At 44.6% G+C, this 20,370-nt stretch overlaps 1 protein-coding gene across 1 annotated transcript; it reads right to left on the bottom strand.

The window, feature by feature from the left end:
* Positions 1-1,130: 1,130 nt before the first annotated feature.
* Positions 1,131-19,068, bottom strand: LOC120056816 (vitamin K epoxide reductase complex subunit 1-like protein 1). The gene is made up of 3 exons (XM_039005036.1): positions 18,506-19,068; positions 10,762-10,871; positions 1,131-1,482 (listed from the first exon to the last, which is right to left on the bottom strand). Exons 1-3 carry the CDS (start codon positions 18,694-18,696, stop codon positions 1,256-1,258), a joined length of 528 nt encoding a protein of 175 aa, XP_038860964.1. The 5' UTR covers positions 18,697-19,068; the 3' UTR covers positions 1,131-1,255.
* Between the last annotated feature and the right edge of the window lie 1,302 nt (positions 19,069-20,370).

Here is a 20,370-nt window from a genome sequence, read left to right as displayed (position 1 = left end):
TTGTTTATTGACAACATAAGTACATTGTTACAGTTGTTGGTTAAACTGAAACAAGCCACCTATGACTCACCAGATGGCAGCCTCATGTTATTGTTGCTGGCCATCAAGAATCACAACACCACACTGCCTTCTGCCCCATTGAAGCACGTGCATTGTTTTCGTGATGTCAGCTAACCAGTCTATAAGAAACGCACATTTTCATTTTTCCCCCAGTGCAAAACGTTATGAAAACATTGCGTTGCCTAATGAACACAACCCTGCTCTGAAGACTTTTTGAGAATGCACATATCATATGCTTTGTGACCTCAGTGAGTTAAAGACTTCTGAGAAAGAGATGAAAGAAACGGATTAGTGAACACATGATTCCACACAGGTCTATGCAGCATGCCTTGCTTGTGGGTTGCAGGAAATTAAGACGTCACACACTGACTGCAAAACGTCTTCAGACTGAGTTAATTCACCCAGATGACAACTTGACTTCACTTATTTTGTTCCTTATTTTGTGATTTCTTTTGAAACATTTTTTTGTATTTTTTTTACTTAGTCTATGTCAACACTAAATCACAATCTAACCTGGAATAAAATCAGCAGCTATTTACAGAATCAAAAGAGAAAAAAATAGAAACAATTCTGACTGATTTCCACACAGTTGCTCACAGTCTCCCATGTTTAATATTAGTGGTACTATCAAAGACACACAAAAAAAATTGCTGTAAAGTGTAAACATTAAACAAATTAAAAATAAAAACTATGCTGTTGGGTGTTAACCTGTTTGTCTTTCCTCATGTTATCCTAGCTATGCTGCCCAACTGTACGATTATAATCCCCACAATCATGCATTTGGTATTCTGACCCATTATTCAGTTCCGCTGAGGTTGTAGTAACGTCGCAGCTAGACTCCGGAGCCGGTCAGGAACAGGACCTTCTTATCGATTTTCAAGTATACACCTTTTAAGGAAGTCCCAATTTTCTTCCACACGTTCTGGTCCTTTTTTTGTTCAAGAAGGAATGTCCTGTCCTCTCATCTTTCACAGTGAAGTGAACTGGGATTATTACCTTTGCTTTCCTGCTTGTTTATTATGTGTGAGAGGAGTATAAATAAAAACGAAAATAAGAAATGAAGAGAATATTATTTCCCCCCCGTTTCATAATAAACATTGTTTTGGAAGCAAGGTCTCCTGGTGGAATTGTCAAAATGTTCTGTTCAAGAGTTCACGTAATTTGTTTGTTACTTTCCCCTCCCCACCGCCCCATCTTAGTCCTGTTTGACCGGCAGCTGCTGCTTCCAGGCCTCGTTCAAGTAAACCAGTCTCTTGTAGTTGAGCATAAAGAGAATGAAGCTCAGTGCATATGTGGTGATGCAGATAATGCAGAAGTCCTCGAGGACAAAGTAGAGGATGTAGCCCAGGTAGAGAGAGCCCATCACCGATAGGATGGACGTCGCCATGAGGATCAGGGCAGCCATCGCACTCACGGTGATTCCTGTAACCCACCAGAGAGAGAGAGAGCGAGAGAGAGAGACACAGAGAGAGCAGGGTTTAGGCTACTAACGTGTACAAACAAGTAAGACGTGCTGTGCGAGGCTAGCAGTGAATAAATATAAATCACTATGACAAACACTACTATGTGGAAAAGACAAATGCAAGTGTATTGGATAAATTGGTCACAAAATGCCTGGACCTTGTACTTGAATCAGGGAGGAATAAGTTCCGTGCCCTCCTCTGGTGACCTTGTATGATAACCAGTCAGCTTTAAGACTTAGCGCTTAACTGACATATTTATCCATTTGCTTACTCATGCTTGACGATTATAAATATATAAAGACAGAGATTGGACACCTGGCCATCTTTCTGACCTTTAAATCTGAGTACCCAGCTGTTGAACGTAACAAGGGTCTCGGGGGGCTGGGGGGGGGGGCATCCTATTCCCAATGTAGTGCATTTCTTTTGACCAGGGCCCGTGGGTATCTGGTCAAAAGTAGTACACTATATAGGGAACATGGTGCCGTTTGGAACTCATAGTCAGTGACCCATCAACTATGGCTAACTTACAGTGACGTCATAAAGGGCAGCCAGAATAACAGCCAACTAGCTGCATTTACGTAAGCGGTTTTCTAGTGACATTTATTTGGATACATCCATAACAATGAGCTAATGAGGCGCAATTTCACCTGGCATAGAAAATGTACTCTCTCTCGTCAGGACACTGTTGTTCAGAGGAGCTAGCCAGCAACACAGCTAACACAATCACTTCAAACTGAAGCTGAAAAGACTAGCTGCATTTCGTTTTAGTTTTTTTCAATTTAATTTTGTATATATATATATATATATATATCCATAAAAATAATGACAGCCGATTCATGATTTCAACTGGCTGAGAAACACTGCCTGTCTCTTCCCGGCACGTTCATTACTATGGGACAGCAGGCGATTGAATTTTAATATTGAAACAATGTTGCAAATGTCAGAGAGACAGACAGGAAGGTTTATACAAATCTGCTGTTGAAAATGAAATGTTAGATCATGTCTAGATTATTTTTTTTATAGTGGAGATCAAGTTTATAAATTGCCTGGCTGGGCTGATGAGACAGTGGATTGTGCAGTCAGCTGGAACAGAGTAAATAGGCATTTTAACGTCAGATTTAGCCTGTGGCAATTTGTGGAATAGACACCGGCTGGAATGCGGTTTTAACCAATCAGCATTCAGGATTAGACCCACCCATTGTATACTATACCGTACCGGACCATACCTTACTGTACCATACTATTCCGTACCATGCCCTACTGGACCATACCTTTCTATACCGTACAGATTTCCCTTCACTGGAACTAAGGGGATTAACCCGAACCATGAAAAACAGCCCCAGACCATTATTCCTCCACCACCAAACTTTACAGTTGGCACTATGCATTCCGGCAGATATCATTCCCCTGGCATCTGCCAAACCCAGATTCATCCTCCAAACCCAGATTCATCCGCCAAACCCAGATTCATCCGTCGGACTATCACTCCAGAGAACACGTTTCCACTGCTCCAGAGTCCAAAGGCGGCAAGCTTTACACCACTCCATGCGACGCTTGGCATTGCGCATGGTGATCTTAGGCGTGTGTCCCACTGCTCGGCCATGAAAACCCATTTCTTCTCAGCTCCCGACAAACAGTTCTTATGCCGATGTTGCTTCCATAGGCGGTTTCGAACTCGGTAGTGAGTGCAACCGAGGACAGACGATTTTTACGCGCTACACACTTTAGTAGTCAGCGGTCCCGTTCTGTGAGCTTGTGTGGCTCACCACTTTGCGGCTGAGCCGTTGTTGCTCCTAGATGTTACCACTTCACAATAACAGCACTTACAGTTGACCGGGTCAGCTCTAGCAGGGCAGAAATTTGACAAACTGACTTGTTGGAAAGGTGTCATCCTATGACGGTGCCACGTTGAAAGTCACTTAGCTCTTCAGTACGGGCCATTCTGCTGCTAATGTTTGTCTATGGAGATTGCATGACTGTGTGCTTGATTTTATACAAATGTCAGTAACAGGTGTGGCTGAAATAGCCAAACCCACTAACTTGAAGGGGTGTCCATATACTTTTGGCCATGTTGTTTATATAGACATGTTCAACCTAACCACACTGACAGTCAGTTCCACTCACCACTGTTGTGTTAGGCAAAATAAGCCTGTGTAGTAAACTAGGTTAAAGGGCCTCTTGTTCTGAGGCAGCACCAGGTGGTTAAGCAGGGCCTGTAGCCCAGTCAGTCAGTAGGCCCCAAGCCCCGTAGACCAGTCAGTCAGTAGATCCCGTAGACCAGTCAGTCAGTAGGCCCCAGGCAGTAGGCCCCGTAGCCCAGTCAGTCAGTAGGCCCCAAGCCCCGTAGCCCAGTCAGTCAGTAGGCCCCAGACCCCGTAGACCAGTCAGTCAGTCAGTAGGCCCCGTAGCCCAGACAGTCAGTAGGCCCCAAGCCCCGTAGCCCAGACAGTCAGTAGGCCCCAGGCTCCGTAGCCCAGACAGTCAGTAGGCCCCAGGCCCCGTAGCCCAGTCAGTCAGTAGACCCCAGGCCCCGTAGCCCAGTCAGTCAGTAGACCCCAGACCCCGTAGCCCAGTCAGTCAGTAGGCCCCAAGCCCCGTAGCCCAGACAGTCAGTAGGCCCCAGGCTCCGTAGCCCAGACAGTCAGTAGGCCCCGTAGCCCAGACAGTCAGTAGGCCCCAGGCCCCGTAGCCCAGACAGTCAGTAGGCCCCAGGCCCCGTAGCCCAGACAGTCAGTAGGCCCCAGGCCCCGTAGCCCAGACAGTCAGTAGGCCCCAAGCCCCGTAGCCCAGACAGTCAGTAGGCCCCAGGCCCCGTAGCCCAGACAGTCAGTAGGCCCCAGGCCCCGTAGCCCAGACAGTCAGTAGAGCCCAGACAGTCAGTAGGCCCCAGGCCCGTAGGTCAGTCAATGCTTGTCCTAGGATTTTTTCAGCAGCGGTGGCAAAGTTAGCGTGGTAGTGGGCGTAGCCAATGGGGCGGTCTACGACCAATGTTTTTAAAGGCCCTCCTCTTGGACACAGGAACAAAATGTAGCTGCAATTCTACACATTTTACCATGGCTTACGTCACGTTCTTATGCTATCTGAGTAACTCAAAAATAAAAAAATGGGGGGGCCCCCCCATGTTGACATTTTTTTAAATGTTTGATTCTCCCTGACGGTCTAGTTGTTTTCATTTAGGTGAGTATACATTCTTAAAAGATGATCTAATATTAAATATGAGTCCAATATATTTTCTACATACTTTATATCTGGTTTTGGTTACTTAACTTTACTCTAAAAACATTTACCACCCCAAAAATGCAATTTTTTAAATATTTTTGGGAGTGGCTGTCCTCCACTGCTAAATGAATATAGGGGGAACAAACTGGTCAGTCAGCAGGCCCCAGGGCCCATAGGTCAGTACTCAGAGCGTCATGCCCACAGGGGGCACGTGCCCCCTCAGATTTGTTTTGTTGTTGTTTCTCTGTAATACTACTAGCCACCTAGCAATTTTATGAGGTTGGGTTTAGCTAGCCCATTTAGTTATGAGGTTGGGTTTAGCTAGCCCATTTAGTTGTGAGGTTCGGAACCTAACTACCAAGAAGCCATTTCAAGCTATCAATCGTGTTAGAGTAGCTAGCTTATCTAAATATATTTGCTGGAATGCCTGCTGGCAAGGTTAATATACTTTTTTTTTTAAAGAAACCAATTATTAAATGTACTGAATAAGACTCATATTCCTTTCAATATTTCACTCATATTTTAGAAGAGAAGCATATTTTGTTTCTTTTTTAAAAAAAGAGCTATGCTTAGATATGCAGAAAAATAAATGTTTTAATGATTATGGCTCTAGATTGCAGTCAGCAAAACCTCCAACCTGCCACACGGACTTCAGCCAGTCAGGGGAGTGAACAGTATGATTTAACACAGGCCCTTAGAGGGACTCTGGGGAAAGCTTTTCCTAAACAACATTAACCCATGCTGGACTATCTACTACTTGAATGACACCAACATTTCATGTATTTATTTTTTCTTTATTTAACTAGGCAAGTCAGTTAAGAACAAATTCTTATTTTCAATGACGGCCTAGGAACGGCGGGTTAACTGCCTTGTTCAGGGGCAGAACGACAGATTTTTACCTTGTCAGCTCGGGGATTCGATCTTGCAACCTTCCGGTTACTAGTCCAACACTCTAACCTTGTCTATCCAAGATGGCGTAGCAGTAGGACGTGTGTATTTGTCGTATCCCGTGTCTTATGAAATTTCCATCCTCAAATACAACATTTTCCGCCAAGATAGAACTGCCAAAGGGGGTGGAGATGCAATCTACTGTAGAGATAGCCTGCAGAGTTCTGTCATGCTATCCAGGTCTGTGCCCCAACAGTTTGAGCTTCTGCTTTTAAAAATCCACCTTTCCAGAAATAAGTCTCTCACTGTTGCCGCTTGTTATAGACCCCCCCTCAGCCCTCAGCTGTGCCCTGGACACCATATGTGAATTAATTGCCCCCCATTTATCTTCAGAGTTTGTACTATTAGGTGACCTAAACTGGAATATGCTTAATAACCCGGCCGTCCTACAATCTAAGCTAGATCCCTCAATCTCACACAAATTATCAAGGAACCTACCAGGTACAACCCTAAATCCGTAAACACGGGCACCCTCATAGATATCATCCTGACCAACCTGCCCTCTAAATACACCTCTGCTGTCTTCAACCAGGATCTCAGTGATCACTGCCTCATTGCCTGCGTCCGTAATGGGTCTGCGGTCAAACGACCACCCCTCATCACTGTCAAACGCTCCCTAAAACAATTCAGCGAGCAGGCCTTTCTACTCGACCTGGCCCGGGTACCCTGGAAGGATATTGACCTCATTCTGTCAGTAGAGGATGCCTGGTTATTCTTTAAAAGCGCTTTCCTCACCATCTTAAATAAGCATGCCCCATTAAAAAAGGTAGAACCAGGAACAGATATAGCCCTTGGTTCACTCCAGACCTGACTGCCCTTGACCAGCACAAAAACGTTCTGTGGCGTACTGCATTAGCATCGAATAGCCCCAGCGATATGCAACTTTAAAGGGAAGTTAGGAACTAATATACACAGGCAGTTTGAAAAAGCTAGCCTTTGCTTTCCTAACAGAAATTTGCATCCTGTAGCACAAACTCCAAAAGGTTCTGGGACACTGAAGTCCATGGAGAATAAGAGCACCTCCTCCCAGCTGCCCACTGCACTGAGGGTAGGAAACACTGTCACCACTGATAAATCTAGGATAATTGAGAATTTCAAAAAGCATTTTTCTACAGCTGGACATGCTTTCCACCTGGCTACCCCTACCCCGGTCAACAGCTCTGCACCCCCCACCGCAACTTGCCCAAGCCTCCCCCTTTCTCCTTCACCCAAATCCAGAAAGCTGATGTTCTGAAAGAGCTGCAAAATCTGGACCCCTAAAAATCAGCTGGGCTAGACAATCTGTACCCTCGCTTTCTAAAATTATCCGCCACAATTGTTGCAACCCCTATTACTAGCCTGTTCAACCTCTCGTATTGTCTGAGATCCCTAAAGATTGGAAAGCTGCCGCAGTCATCCCCCTCTTCAGAGGGGGAGACACTCTAGACCCAAACTGTTACAGACCTATATCTAGCCTACCCTGCCTTTCTAAAGTCTTCGAAAGCCAAGTTCACAAACAGATCACCGACCATTTCGAATCCCACCGTACCTTCTCCACTATGCAATCTGGTTTCCGAGCTGGTCATGGGTGCACCTCAGCCACGCTCAAGGTCCTAAACGATATCATAACCGCCATCGACAAAAGACAATACTGTGCAGCCGTCTTCATCGACCTGGCCAAGGCTTTTGACTCTGTCAATCACTTTATTCTTAATCACCGCAATCTTATCGGCAGACTCAACAGCCTTGGTTTCTCAAATGCCTCGTGAGGTTCACCAACTACTTCTCAGACAGAGTTCAGTGTGTCAAATCGGAGGGCCTGTTGTCCGGACCTCTGGCAGTCTCTATGGGGGTGCCACAGTGTTCAATTCTCGGGCTGACTCTTTTCTCTGTATACATCAGTGATGTCGCTCTTGCTGCTGGTGAAACTCTGATCCACCTCTATGCAGACGACACCCGTCTGTATACTTCTTGCCCTTCTTTGGACACTTAACAACCCTCCAGACGAGCTTCAATGCCATACAACACTCCTTCTGTGGTCTCCAACTGCTCTTAAATGCAAGTAAAACTAAATGCATGCTCTTCAACTGATCGCTGCCCGCACCCGCCCGCACGTCTAGCATCACTACTCTGGACGGTTCTGACTTAGAATATGTGGACAACTACAAATACCTAGGTGTCTGGTTAGACTGTAAACTCTCCTTCCAGACTCACATTAAGCATTTCCAATCCAAAATTAAAACTAGAATCGGCTTCCTATTTCACAACAAAGCATCCTTCACTCACGCTGCCAAACATACCCTCGTAAAACTGACTATCTTACCGATCCTTGACTTCGGCGATGTCATTTACAAAATAGCCTCCAACACTCTACTCAGCAAATTGGATGTAGTCTATCACAGTGCCATCCGTTTTGTCACCAAAGCCCCATATACAGTTCAAGTTGGAAGTTTACATACACCTTAGCCAAATACATTTAAACTCAGTTTCTCAATCCCTGACATTTAATCCTAGTAAAAATGCCCTGTCTTATGTCAGTTAGGATCACCACTATTTTAAGAATGTGAAATGCCAGAATAATAGTAGAGAGAATGATTTATTTCAGCTTTTATTTCTTTCATCACATTCCCAGTGGGTCAGAAGTTTACAAAGAGGCAAAGAGGCACTGAGTTTGAAGGTAGGCCTTGAAATACATCCACAGGTACACCTCCAATTGACTGAAATTATGTCAATTAGCCTATCAGAAGCTTCTAAAGCCATGACATAATTTTCTAGAATTTTCCAAGCTGTTTAAAGGTACAGTCAACTTAGTGTATGTAAACTTCTGACCCACTGGAATTGTGATAAAGTGAATAAGTGAAATAATCTGTCTGTAAACAATTGTTGGAACTATAGTTTGTTAACAAGAAATTTGTGGAGTGGTTGAAAAACAAGTTAATGACTTCAACTGTACTATCCACCACTGCGACCTGTATGCTCTCATTGGCTGGCCCTCGCTTCATATTCGTCGCCAAACCCACTGGCTCCAGGTCATGTATAATCTTTGCTAGGTAAAGCCCCGCCTTATCTCAGCTCACTGGTCACCATAGCAGCACCCACCCGTAGCACGTGCTCCAGCAGGTATATTTCACTGGTCACCCCCAAAGCCAATTCCTCATTTGGCCGCCTTTCCTTCCAGTTCTCTGCTGCCAATGACTGGAACGAATTGCAAAAACCACTGAAGCTGGAGACTCATATCTCCCTCACTAACTTTAAGCATCAGCTGTCAGAGCAGCTCACAGATTACTGCACCTGTGCATAGCCCATCTGTAAATAGCCCATCCAACTACCTCATCCCCATATTGTTATTTATTATTTTGCTCCTTTGCACCCCAGTATCTCTACTTGCACATTCATCTTCTGCACATCTATCACTCTAGTGTTTAATTGCTAAATTGTAATTATTTTGCCACTATGGCCTATTTATTGCCTTACCTCCCTAATCTTACTACATTTGCACACACTCTATGTAGATTTTTCTATTGTGTTATTGACTGTACGTTTGTTTACGTGTAACTCTGTGTTGTTTGCGTCGCACTGCTTTGCTTTATCTTGGCCAGGTCGCAGTTGTAAATGAGAACTTGTTCTTAACTGGCCTACCTGGTTAAATAAAGGTGAAATAAAAAATAAAATAAAAAGTTGGTTAGATTAAAACATATACATTGTCAACGACTTGATGACAAGCATATATTATGCATGCATCCAAATGCCTTTGACTTCTAATTAAAATTATATACACAGTGAACACACAATAGAGACGACACAATGACGAGAAGCATAAAATTCACTCCTCTCGTATACTTTAGCCTCATCTGAGCCAGGGGCCAGTCAGGCCTCAGCATCTGAGCCAGGGGCCAGTCAGGCCTCAGCATCTGAGCCAGGGGCCAGTCAGGCCTCAGCATCTGAGCCAGGGGCCAGTCAGATATAGTAAAGACTGAGAGGGGGGCCAGTCAGATATAGTAAAGACTGAGAGGGGGGCCAGTCAGATATAGTAAAGACTGAGAGGGGGGCCAGTCAGATATAGTAAAGACTGAGAGGGGGGCCAGTCAGATATAGTAAAGACTGAGAGGGGGGCCAGTCAGATATAGTAAAGACTGAGAGGGGGGCCAGTCAGATATAGTAAAGACTGAGAGGGGGGCCAGTCAGATATAGTAAAGACTGAGAGGGGGGCCAGTCAGATATAGTAAAGACTGAGAGGGGGGCCAGTCAGATATAGTAAAGACTGAGAGGGGGGCCAGTCAGATATAGTAAAGACTGAGAGGGGGGCCAGTCAGATATAGTAAAGACTGAGAGGGGGGCCAGTCAGATATAGTAAAGACTGAGAGGGGGGCCAGTCAGATATAGTAAAGACTGAGAGGGGGGCCAGTCAGATATAGTAAAGACTGAAAGGGGGGCCAGTCAGATATAGTAAAGGGCCAGTCAGATGTGTGTCAGCACAAATAGCACCAAGTGACTATCAAGGAGGCTTGGAGGGTGTTTTCTGCCATTGTTATACTAAGCGGGGTTTTTTCTCTCGGTTCGCCTAAATCCAAACTAATTAATTTTCTGGATAGAAAAGTGTTTTCGGTGTAAACTTAACACAGCTAAAAACAGTATGTAGAATAGATAATGAACCTATATACATATATATATTTTAAATATAATCTTTGAGAACTAACAGTCACCTAAATAATAACTATGAGAATCGAAAATTCCAAAAATAATACATTTAGCAGTATATAATTTGTTATTATGTTTGAGCAAAACAACACAGTATTAGCCATGGCAAAATGCATAGTCGTATGATATTAGCTTAAAAACTGCTAAATGTTCTCTCAGCTTTGTAGAATAGCCGGAATTTGTCTTAAAAATGCTAAAATTACTCTACACCGTCAAGATGGGGGGCCTCTAAAATGTTCTCTAAAATTAAGCCACGCTGATGACCGCCCCCCCCCCAGTCACACCCACCACCTAAGCCCCCTTTTGATCCAGAAAAAAACCTGGGTTGCCACCTAACATCTATCCATACTTTGAATAGCATGTGCCTGTGGCAGTGGGAAAACCAAAGTCTTACCTAGTAACAGTTGAAAGACATAAAATACAATTCCGTAGACACTGTTTGGCTGGTTCATTGCACTGTCGTTTCCGAAGATCGAGCCCAACAGTCCAAATCCTCGACCCCACCTACACATTGAGAGGAATTGGAAGAAAGAAATGGAAATTTGTTGGTAATTGTGATGTTGATGAATTGCAAGGATAAATTGACAAATACATTTAATTAACCTGAAATACAAATGTCAATGTCCACCAATGGCAATGTCCGAGAAGTTCAAGCTATTATTGGGCTCGATTCTGATAAGGTGATAACTAGGTAGACTAAACGGTGTCATTTACAAGTTACAACCATAAAGTTAACAGCTCTACAATACTAAGTTATATTCTGATAGGGCGGCTAAATAGGTAGCCAAAACGGTGTCATTTACAAGTTACAACCATAAAGATAATGGCTCTACAATACTAAGTTATATTCTGATAGGGCAGCTAAATAGGTAGCCAAAACGGTCTCATGTACAAGTTACAACCATAAAAGTAAAAGCAGGCTTTCACTGAACCACTGTTTCCTTAGTTAGTGGAACTTCCAGAGGCCTCAGAAGCAAGACAACCAAGTACTTTGGAAGTTCTGAGCGACGCAACAACCACTGGTCCTGATTACACGTCTCCCCCTCTCTGCACTGCTTCCCCTCCCTGCCTCCCCTCCCTGCACTGCCTCCCCTCCCTGCCTCCCCTCCCTGCACCGCCTCCCCCTCCCTGCACCGCCTCCCCCTCCCTGCACCGCCTCCCCCTCCCTGCACCGCCTCCCCCTCCCTGCACTGCAGCATTGTTCACAGCTGACTTTTATGCACTACATTTAGGACCTATATATTCCATTATTGTGAACTGTTCCCACCTAATCAGTGAACTGACCTAAGCGCTTGCCCGAAGTATTAATCAAATGACGAGTTATCAATGTATGTTTGTTGATCCAATCTGGAAACAAAGAGGGGTTAAGAGGGAAGCCCTGAACTGGCAAACCAACCTTCAGACTTCAAGGTAAACTGACTCCAAAATGTTTCACTGTTGACTGTTTGACAGGAGGCCAATGAAATGCACACTAATATTGTATTTTACCCCCTTTTTGTCTCCCCAATGTTCGATCTTGTCTCATCGCTGCTACTCCCCAACGGGTTCGGGAGAGGCGAAGGTCATGTGTGGGCCAAAGCATGACCCGCCTAACCGCGCTCCTTCACAACTGCCAGCTTAACCAGGAAGCCAGCCGCACCAACGTGTCAGAGGAAACATCATTTAACTGGCAACCTGGGTCAGGCTGCAGGCACCCGACCCACCACAAGGAGTTGCTAAAGCCCCACCGGCCAAACCCTCCCCTAAACCGGGCGATGCTGGACCAATTGTGCGCCGTCCTATGGGACTCTCGGCCATGGCCGGTTGTGGCACAGCCAGGGAATGAACCCAGGTCTGTAGTAACGCTTCAGACTACCGCGCCACTCGGGAGACCGAAATGCACACAAATTTTACAAGATAAAACAGCAATCATTACTGCATAGACTGCACTTTTACCCAATAGCTCATCAAGAGGTCTGTAACAGCCAATGTCAACATCCCCGTAACAGTAACCAAGAGAGAAGTGAGCCATGTCTTTCCTACCAGCTCCAATTCAACCAGAGTGATTTTTCCTACCAGCTCCAATTCAACCAGAGTGATTCTTCCTACCAGCTCCAATTCAACCAGAGTGATTTTTCCTACCAGCTCCAATTCAACCAGAGTGATTCTTCCTACCAGCTCCAATTCAACCAGAGTGATTTTTCCTACCAGCTCCAATTCAACCAGAGTGATTTTTCCTACCAGCTCCAATTCAACCAGAGTGATTTTTCCTACCAGCTCCAATTCAACCAGAGTGATTTTTCCTACCAGCTCCAATTCAACCAGAGTGATTTTTCCTACCAGCTCCAATTCAACCAGAGTGATTTTTCCTACCAGCTCCAATTCAACCAGAGTGATTTTTCCTACCAGCTCCAATTCAACCAGAGTGATTTTTCCTACCAGCTCCAATTCAACCAGAGTGATTTTTCCTACCAGCTCCAATTCAACCAGAGTGATTTTTCCTACCAGCTCCAATTCAACCAGAGTGATTTTTCCTACCAGCTCCAATTCAACCAGAGTGATTTTTCCTACCAGCTCCAATTCAACCAGAGTGATTTTTCCTACCAGCTCCAATTCAACCAGAGTGATTTTTCCTACCAGCTCCAATTCAACCAGAGTGATTTTTCCTACCAGCTCCAATTCAACCAGAGTGATTTTTCCTACCAGCTCCAATTCAACCAGAGTGATTTTTCCTACCAGCTCCAATTCAACCAGAGTGATTTTTCCTACCAGCTCCAATTCAACCAGAGTGATTTTTCCTACCAGCTCCAATTCAACCAGAGTGATTTTTCCTACCAGCTCCAATTCAACCAGAGTGATTTTTCCTACCAGCTCCAATTCAACCAGAGTGATTTTTCCTACCAGCTCCAATTCAACCAGAGTGATTTTTCCTACCAGCTCCAATTCAACCAGAGTGATTTTTCCTACCAGCTCCAATTCAACCAGAGTGATTTTTCCTACCAGCTCCAATTCAACCAGAGTGATTTTTCCTACCAGCTCCAATTCAACCAGAGTGATTTTTCCTACCAGCTCCAATTCAACCAGAGTGATTTTTCCTACCAGCTCCAATTCAACCAGAGTGATTTTTCCTACCAGCTCCAATTCAACCAGAGTGATTTTTCCTACCAGCTCCAATTCAACCAGAGTGATTTTTCCTACCAGCTCCAATTCAACCAGAGTGATTTTTCCTACCAGCTCCAATTCAACCAGAGTGATTTTTCCTACCAGCTCCAATTCAACCAGAGTGATTTTTCCTACCAGCTCCAATTCAACCAGAGTGATTTTTCCTACCAGCTCCAATTCAACCAGAGTGATTTTTCCTACCAGCTCCAATTCAACCAGAGTGATTTTTCCTACCAGCTCCAATTCAACCAGAGTGATTTTTCCTACCAGCTCCAATTCAACCAGAGTGATTTTTCCTACCAGCTCCAATTCAACCAGAGTGACTTTTCCTACCAGCTCCAATTCAACCAGAGTGACTTTTCCTACCAGCTCCAATTCAACCAGAGTGACTTTCCTACCAGCTCCAGGGGCTCCCGAGTGGCGCAGCAGTCTAAGGCACTGCATCTCAGTGCTAGGGGCGTCACTACAGACCCTGGTTCGATTTCAGGCTATATCACAACCGTCCGTGATTGGGAATCCCACAATTGGCCCAGAGTCGTCAGGGTTTGGCCAGGGTAGGCCATAATTGTAAATAAGAATGTTCTTAACTGACTTATTTTTTTTTATTGACAGTGTCTTTCCAACCAGCTCCAATTCAACCAGAGTGTTTCTGAATGTCAACAGCAAAGAATAATACAGATATATTACTGAATGTTTATTTGGACAACTTTTAGGGCCAGAGCGTCACCAGCTCACAGCACTTAAGTTTAGTTTTTCAGTTTGTCATCGTGCTTTATTGGTGTTGCCTCCGTGGGGAAGGCCTACACAGGCGTGGAGAAGGCCTACAAAGCCGTGGAGAAGGCCAGCTGACAAGGCCTACACAGCCGTGGAGAAGACCTACACAGCCGTGGAGAAGGCCTACACAGCCGTGGAGAAGGCCTACACAGCCGTGGAGAAGGCCAGCTGACAAGACCTACACAGCCGTGGAGAAGGCCTACACAGCCGTGGAGAAGGCCTACACAGCCGTGGAGGAGGCCTACACAGCCGTGGAGGAGGCCAGCTGACAAGACCTACACAGCCGTGGAGAAGGCCTACACAGCCGTGGAGAAGGCCAGCTGACAAGACCTACACAACCATGGAGAAGGCCAGCTGACAAGACCTACACAGCCGTGGAGAAGGCCTACACAGCCGTGGAGAAGGCCTACACAGCCATAGAGAAGGCCTACACAGCCATAGAGAAGGCCTACACAGCCATAGAGAAGGCCTACACAGCCATAGAGAAGGCCTACACAGCCGTGGAGGAGGCCTACACAGCCATGGAGAAGGCCAGCTGAAAAGACTAGAGCTGACTGTCAGGCAGTGTGGTTAGGTTGACAGGGCATTCGGACACTATTCAGACCCCTTGTCTTTTTCCACATTTTGTTACTCGTCATTCGATTAATACTTCGGGCAAGCGCTTAGGTCAGTTCACTGATTAGGTGGGAACAGTTCACAATAATGGAATATATAGGTCCTAAATGTAGTGCATAAAAGTCAGCTGTGAACAATGCTGCAGTGCGATCCCATGGAGGCAGTGCAGGGAGGGGGGGGGGGGGGGATGCAGGGAGGGGGAGGGGTGCAGGGTGGGGGAGGCAGTGCAGGGAGGGGGAGGCGGTGCAGGGAGGGGGAGGCGGTGCAGGGAGGGTGAGGCAGTGCCGGGAGGGGGAGGCAGTGCCGGGAGGGGGAGGCAGTGCCGGGAGGGGGAGGCAGTGCCGGTAGGGGGAGACGTGTAATCAGGACCAGTGGTTGTTGCGTCGTTCAGAACTTCCAAAGTACTTGGTTGTCTTGCTTCTGAGGCCTCTGGAAGTTCCACTAACTAAGGAAACAGTGGTTCAGTGAAAGCCTGCTTTTACTTTTATGGTTGTAACTTGTAAATGACACCGTCTCGAATACAGCCTTATTATAAAATGGATTACATTGATGAGGGGGGGGGGAAACAACCTACACACAATACCCCATAAATGGCAAAGCAAAAAAAATGGCAAAGCAAAAAAAAAATTGTGCACATTTATTAAAAATAAAACTTAAATATCACGTTTAGATTAGTATTCAGATCATTTACTATGTACTTTGTTGAAGCACACCTGGCAGCGAATACAGAGTCTTCTTGGGTATGATGCTACAAGCTTGGCACACCTGTATTTGGGGAGTTTCTCCCATTCTTCTCTGCAGATCCTCTCAAGCTCTGTCAGGTTGGATGGGGAGCGTCGCTGCACAGCCATTTTCAAGTCTCTCCAGATGTTAGATTGGGTTCAAGTCCAGGCTCTGGCTGGGCCACTCAAGGACATTCAGAAACTTGTCCCGAAGACACTCGTGCATTGTCTTTGTTGTGTGCTTAGGGTCGTTGTCCTGTTGGAAGGTGAACCTTCACCCCAGTCTGTTGTCCTAAGTGCTCTGGAGCAGGGTTTCATCAAGGATCTCTCTGTACTTTTCTCCATTCATCTTTCCCTCAATCCTGAGTAGTCTCCCAGTCCTTGCTGCTGAAAAACATCCCCGCAGCATGATGCTGCCACCACCATGCTTCACCGTAGGGACGGTGCCAGGTTTCCTTCAGACGTGACGCTTGACATTCAAGCCAAAGAGTTCATCAGATCAGAGAATCTTGTTTCTCATGGTCTGAGGGTCCTTTAGGTGCCTTTTGGCAAACTCCAAACTGTCATGTGCCTTTTACTGAGGAGTGGCTTATGTCTGGCCACTCTACCATAAAGTCCTGATTGGTGGAGTGCTGCAGAGATGGTTGTCCTTCTGGAAGGTTCTCCCATCCCCACAGTGGAACTCTAGAGCTCGGTCAGTGACCATCTGGTTCTTGGTAACCTCCCTGACCAAGGCCCTTCTCCCACGATTGCTCAGTTTGGCCAAGCGGGCAGCTCTAAGAAGAGTCTTGGTGGTTCCAAACTTCTTCCAATTAAGAATGGAGGCCACTGTGTTCTTGGGGACCTTCAATGCTGCAGAAATGTTTTGGTACCTTTCCCCAGATCTGTGCCTCGACACAATCCTGTCTCGGAATGCTGCGGACAATCCCTTCGACCTCATGGCTTGGTTTTTTGCTCTGACATGCACTGTCAATTGTGGGACATTATATAGACAATTGAATTTACCACAGGTGGACTCCAATCAAGTTGTAGAAACATTTCAAGGATGATCAATGGAAACAGGATGCACCTGAGCTCAATTTTGAGTCTCATAGCAATGGGTCTGAATACTTATGTAAATAAGGTATCTGTTTTTTTATACATTTCAAAAATGTCTAAAAATCTGTTTTCTCTTTGTCATTATGGGGTAGTGTGTGTATATTGATGATGGAAAACATTACTTTTATCAATTTTAGAATAAGGCTGTAACATAACAAAATGTGGAATAAGTCCAGGGGTCTGAATACTTCCCAAATGCACTGTATACAACCAATGGAGAAGGACAGCTGAAAAGGCTAGGCCTATATAATCATGAAGGCCTATATAAATCATGAAGGCTAGGCCTATACAACCATGGAAAGGTCCAGCTGAGGTCTGGTGTGAACAACTTGGAATATGGATACCATGCCAATCAAATCCCATGGGAAAATGTCATGACAGTTACACTGACTCTTAAAAAGACTTCTATGAGCAAGCCACTGATGCCTAAAGAAGGCATTACAATGACTTTTCCAAGAATGCTAACCAAGGTTATTGGGCGAATGTCTTTTAGTATTTATAACAGTTCTGGTCTAGCAGTTATGCTACATGGTCAATGATATAGGCCTCCTTTCCTATAGGGTTCATCTAATTTAGTTCACAGACGTGCCACACAGACCAAAAGCATCCAGTCTCTTTTCTCTCTCTGCTATAGAAAAAAAAGCTCTCCCTCGAGACAAAATACTGTATATTATGCCACTATAAATGAACAGGTTTAGGTTGGGTGTTATTCAAAGCATCATGATGGCCTTCGGCAGGCAGAGTGTGGTTGAGAAACTTAAGGTCTCATCACGTGTTGTTCTCATGACTCCAGCACCATGTCTGAAAAATCTCTTCACTGTATCCCCCACCCACCCACCTGACATTGCTTGTCCACATTAAACACCAAACATGAACGTGCGTTTCATATAATCATGGTAGCTACCATGAAATCCAACAGGTCATGTGACTTCAGCTTTGTCAATATAACATTTGCATTTCCCAATCTAAGGAACAGGTTGTTCATATTGTCATTGACATATTACAGCTGACAATTCAACTATTCTCAATGAGGGCAGAAATCGGAAAAGTATATTTGATATATAGTTAATGGTCCTACACAAATGTAGCCTACAGTTTCTAGTTAAATCAGTTTTAGATATTGGAAAACGTGCTTGAGGTTCCCTCCAACTTATTTCATGTGTTACACGTTAGATTAGACAGCTGATTCACACGTTTAGACAAGCTACACAAAACTGACTGAATGGTTACGCCGATCTCGTCTAGCTAGCTGGGCTAGCTTAGTAAATAACGTTAGCCAATGTTAGTTTGCTGCCGGCGGTGGCGCCGTATTCGCTAGTTAGTTGGCTAATTTAGCAATCTAATGAAAGCAATATGTGTTTAGAAGTTTGAAGAACAAAATGTGTAACATGTACATCCATGCAAATTAAAAAACACCACTTCCTGGCATCTAGCAAACAAACAGCCAGTTAGTAGCTAGCTAGCGTTAGTTGCTGGCTGGTGAATAAGTAGCGTAGCGTTAGCAATTTGGCTAAACAACTAACGTTACACTAGCTTCTACAGTAAAACATACCAGCCTAAGTTTGTTATCAACAGTAAGCAAGCTTCTGATTGTAACTTTTGTACGTTTTTTTGGGCGAAAACCATTGCATTTTTTTACAGAAATTGTAAAGTGTACTAAAGAAGAGGGGCATGCGGAAAATATATATATATATTTGACAGTTCAGCCCGCGCAGCCGTTCCCACAATGCCACCCAGTCTCATTCAGAGCGCTGCTGGTACTCGGCGCCGCTGGTGAATTCAAATTACCTGGAGGTGAAGACTTTTGAACAGCTGATAGAATTGCTCACGTCGCACATGGCCCGATAATTCGAGTCTCTAGACTTTTCCGTTTCCACGTGAAAGGCGTATAAGGACAACAATATACCCAAGACGCAAACAAGGAGCCTAGCTATTCTTTCCCATCGAGGGGTGGACACTCTCAGGACGGGCGCCGCCATCTTTCTCCGGCCTTGCTCGAGTCGTACACGCAACCGCTTACCATTGGGGACAACGAGAACTGCGACGTGGAAAAGCGTCAGAACGTGCCACACCACCAGGGCAGGGGCGTGTCACCGTCTCGCCACCCCTCGTCTACAGTACAATGGCCTGCCAAATGCCAATACAGAAAATATGTTTGTGTAGATATAAACATTTGCATCAAAATGTTTCCATACCCTACCTGTAACAGTCTGACTTGTACTTATTACATTGCTGGTCAGCTAAACTTAGTCCTGGTCTATGATAAAAAACTATACCTCTATCTAAGAGTTGAAGCTCCCTATGTCCTTGCACTCTGAGACCAATCTAATCTATTACAAAAATAAATAAATTCAATGAACATGTATGGCAATCCCCTCATGCCTCTGAGCAAGTGTAGCATCTTTAAAATGTTTGTTTTTTTGCCAGTGGGGTCATACTGCCTCTTAGTGTCTCAGTCGTGTACTGTTAGATATTAGAGTTTGAGATCATTTCTAATGAAACATATACTGAGTTAAACATAGGACTTTGTCTCTCTACAAATCAAATCAAAGTTTATTGCTCACGTCCACAGATTTGCAGGTGCAGCGAAAAGCTTGTTACTAGCTCCAACAGTGAAGTAGAATTTTATTTAACTCGGCAAGTCAGTTAAGAACAAATTCTTATTTACAATGACAGCCTAGGAACAGTGGATTAACTGCCTTGTTCAGGGGCAGAATGACATTATTTATTTATTTTTGTCAGCTCAGTGATTCGATCTAGAAACCTTTAAGTCAACTGGCACAACGCTCTTACCACTAGGCTACCTGCCATCCCAAAATGTCTTGCAAATACAATACACATGGAATGTGAAAGTGGACAGTATCATATGTTTACTGGACATGTCTAGATTGTACTCGCATTGCCCAGTTTGCAGTCTACAGCCAACAGACATATTTAATACTGTGTCGTCATGATAGATTTACAAGTCAACTGCATGTATCTGGGTATAGGGATTGCAGTGGCGACCCGTCATTCAGGGCAGGAGAGGTAACTCTGGGTCTTCCTTTCCTGTGGCGGACCTCATGAGAGCCAGTTTCATCATAGAGCTTGATGGTTTTTGCAACTGCACTTGAGGAAACTAAAAGTTCTTGACATTTTCCACATTGACTGACCTTCATGTCTTAAAGTAGTGATGGCCTGTCGTTTCTCTGCTTATTTGAGCTGTTCTTGCCATAATATGGACTTCGTCTTTTACCAAATAGGGCTATCTTCTGTATACCACCCCTACCTTGTCACAAGCTCAAAATTATTAAGAAGGAAAGAAATTCCACAAATGAACTTTTAACAAGGCACACCTGTTAATTGAAATGCATTCCAGGTGACTACCTCATGAAGCTGGTTGAGAGAATGCCAAGAGTGTACAAAGCTGTGATCAAGGCAAAGGGTGGCTACTTTGAAGAATCTCAAATATAAAATATATTTTGATTTGTTTGACACTTTTTTGGTTACTACATGATTCCGTATGTGTTATTTCATAGCTTTTATGTCTTCACTATTATTCTAGTTAAATAAAGATAAAATAAAATAGTAAAAATAAAGAAAACCTCTGTAATGAGTAGGTGTGTCCAATCTTTTGACTGGTAATGTATATTATCAGCATTCTTGAAGAATAT

The sequence above is a fragment of the Salvelinus namaycush genome, chromosome 12 (genome assembly GCF_016432855.1).
Source record: "Salvelinus namaycush isolate Seneca chromosome 12, SaNama_1.0, whole genome shotgun sequence".
In the NCBI taxonomy this organism is placed as follows: Eukaryota; Metazoa; Chordata; class Actinopteri; order Salmoniformes; family Salmonidae; genus Salvelinus; species Salvelinus namaycush.
This window is presented reverse-complemented; position numbering and strand designations above follow the sequence as displayed.

Coding starts and splice junctions, on each gene's coding strand:
- LOC120056816 (XM_039005036.1), bottom strand. CDS start 18,696: ATGGCGGCGCCCGTCCTGAGAGTGTCCACCCCTCGATGGGAAAGAATA. Junction 10,872..18,505: donor TCAAAAGTCTTCACCTCCAG/GTAATTTGAATT, acceptor CTCAATGTGTAG/GTGGGGTCGAGGATTTGGAC. Junction 1,483..10,761: donor TGTCTTTCAACTGTTACTAG/GTAAGACTTTGG, acceptor GGTGGGTTACAG/GAATCACCGTGAGTGCGATG.